General features: G+C 40.9%; 1 protein-coding gene across 1 annotated transcript; it reads right to left on the reverse strand.

Annotated features, from left to right (window-relative positions):
- Window positions 1-268: 268 nt before the first annotated feature.
- On the reverse strand, window positions 269-1,510 carry LOC129869291 (guanine nucleotide-binding protein G(I)/G(S)/G(O) subunit gamma-7-like). The gene is made up of 2 exons (XM_055943646.1): window positions 1,408-1,510; window positions 269-1,279 (listed from the first exon to the last, which is right to left on the reverse strand). Exons 1-2 carry the CDS (start codon window positions 1,483-1,485, stop codon window positions 1,154-1,156), a joined length of 204 nt encoding a protein of 67 aa, XP_055799621.1. The 5' UTR covers window positions 1,486-1,510; the 3' UTR covers window positions 269-1,153.
- Between the last annotated feature and the right edge of the window lie 261 nt (window positions 1,511-1,771).

Genomic DNA, 1,771 nt, shown 5'->3' on the forward strand with positions numbered 1-1,771 from the left:
ACCTAATACCTTTTTGGCATTAGGACAGGTAGTTAAGATAATGACTTCTGATTCAGGAAAAACATTGAGAATTAGAAGAATATACATGTACTAAAACGCAATTTAGTTTTTTAGTTGTTGACCTTACCCAGCTAGCACATAAAATTCTGAGAACCATAGGTTTCTCATGTGGGAATTTCATTACTTCGGCATAACGTTTCCTACAGGTTTCCTCATCTTCCTATTTAAAGCAGGGAACATCAACTACAATTGATTCAGCCGCGGGCCGCTTTTTTTCAGACGTAATGTTTGACTAAAACAATAATTTCAAACCTCTATTATGCGTGGGAATACTTGGGAATAGATTTCTTAAATTAAAATCACTTTGAGCTAATTACCTAGTGTTTTTTTGTCCAACAATGAAAATTCAATTAATTTTTGCTCAGAAAACTTGGGGGGCCAAATAAAACCACCCACGGGCCAAATTTGGGCCTTGAGCCGCCAGTTGGGGAACCCTGATTTAAAGTATTGTTCTTAAATTGTTCAAAGAAAGTTAAGAAACTACGTTCTTCTGTGGGAATTTCAGTACTTAAGCATAACATTTTCTGCAGGTTTCCTCATGATTCTATTTAAAGCTTTTTTTGTTCTCAGAACATGAAGAAAACTTTCCAAAAAAAACACCAAGAAAACAGTAACATTTAAGAATGTTATTTTAAAACATACATTCTGTTCTCAGCGTCAACAAAACTTTAATGGAACCAAATGTGCTAGCTGAGTCCTCTCTCTAGCCAGACAATGTTACATCCTGAATGACAGAAAATGTGTTTGGATGAACACAAAGCCAACAGCCTTGTGCTTGTAGTTCCTTCATTTGTATCTGCCAATTATGTGTTTCAACGCTCCTCTTGCAGTATCATCCGGTAACGTTCCTGTTTTCCAATGCGTCCCAACAACGCTTTTTCTGCCTAACCATCTGTAGCACCAATGATTCCCATTCATTTGATTTCCACCTATTCAGCTCACAATCATGACTATTGTATTGTATATGTATTGTATATAGCATCACTTCTCTATCCTTCAAAGTCTCTTTGAGGTTAGGGTTTCACGGAGCATCCCACAGTGTCTTGAGGTCAAAGGCAGTGATTGACAGGCCAGGGATGGGGTGGGGGAGGAGCTATAGGATGATGCAGGGCTTCTTGTCCTTGAAGGGGTTTCCAGAGGTGGGCAATCCCACTAGCAGAGGATCTCTGTGTGCGTGCATCTCACAGTAGTTCATCAGCTCTGCTGCTGCCTTAGATAACTGAGGGGGAAGAGGGAGAGAGAGAGAGTGAGGGAGAGATAGAGAGGGGGATAGGCCATGTGACCTAACCATGGAAAAACTTCAGGCCCTGGAAAAACTCGGGGCCCTAAAAATTATTCCAAACCTGCCTTGATGCGTTCGATCCCCGCCTCGATGCGGAGCTGCTCCGCCAGCTTCCTGGCCTGGGAGATGTTATTGGTCAACATTATTCTCTGCCATTGGTTCACACAGCGCATAGAGATAGAACCACTGAGGGAGTCAAGGAGAGAAAGATGGAGAGAGAGGGGTTAACAACATTGTTGAATGGATTGTATTAATTGCAAAGACCATTAAATGGAATGAAATACATGGAGCATTGAATATTTATTTTACCTTTATTTAACTTGGCAAGTCAGTTTTAAGAACAAATTCTTATTTACAATGACAGCCTACCTCGGCCAAACCCTAGCAACACCAGGCCAATTGTGTGCTGCCCTAGAACTCCCAATCATG

The sequence above is a fragment of the Salvelinus fontinalis genome, chromosome 14 (genome assembly GCF_029448725.1).
Source record: "Salvelinus fontinalis isolate EN_2023a chromosome 14, ASM2944872v1, whole genome shotgun sequence".
Taxonomy (NCBI): Eukaryota; Metazoa; Chordata; class Actinopteri; order Salmoniformes; family Salmonidae; genus Salvelinus; species Salvelinus fontinalis.

Bases quoted from the DNA above. Each gene is read 5' to 3' on its own strand.
- LOC129869291 (XM_055943646.1), bottom strand. From the start codon at position 1,485: ATGTTGACCAATAACATCTCCCAGGCCAGGAAGCTGGCGGAGCAGCTC. The intron at 1,280-1,407 runs GCAGGTTTGGAA...CTTCCCCCTCAG, and splicing joins CGGGGATCGAACGCATCAAG to TTATCTAAGGCAGCAGCAGA.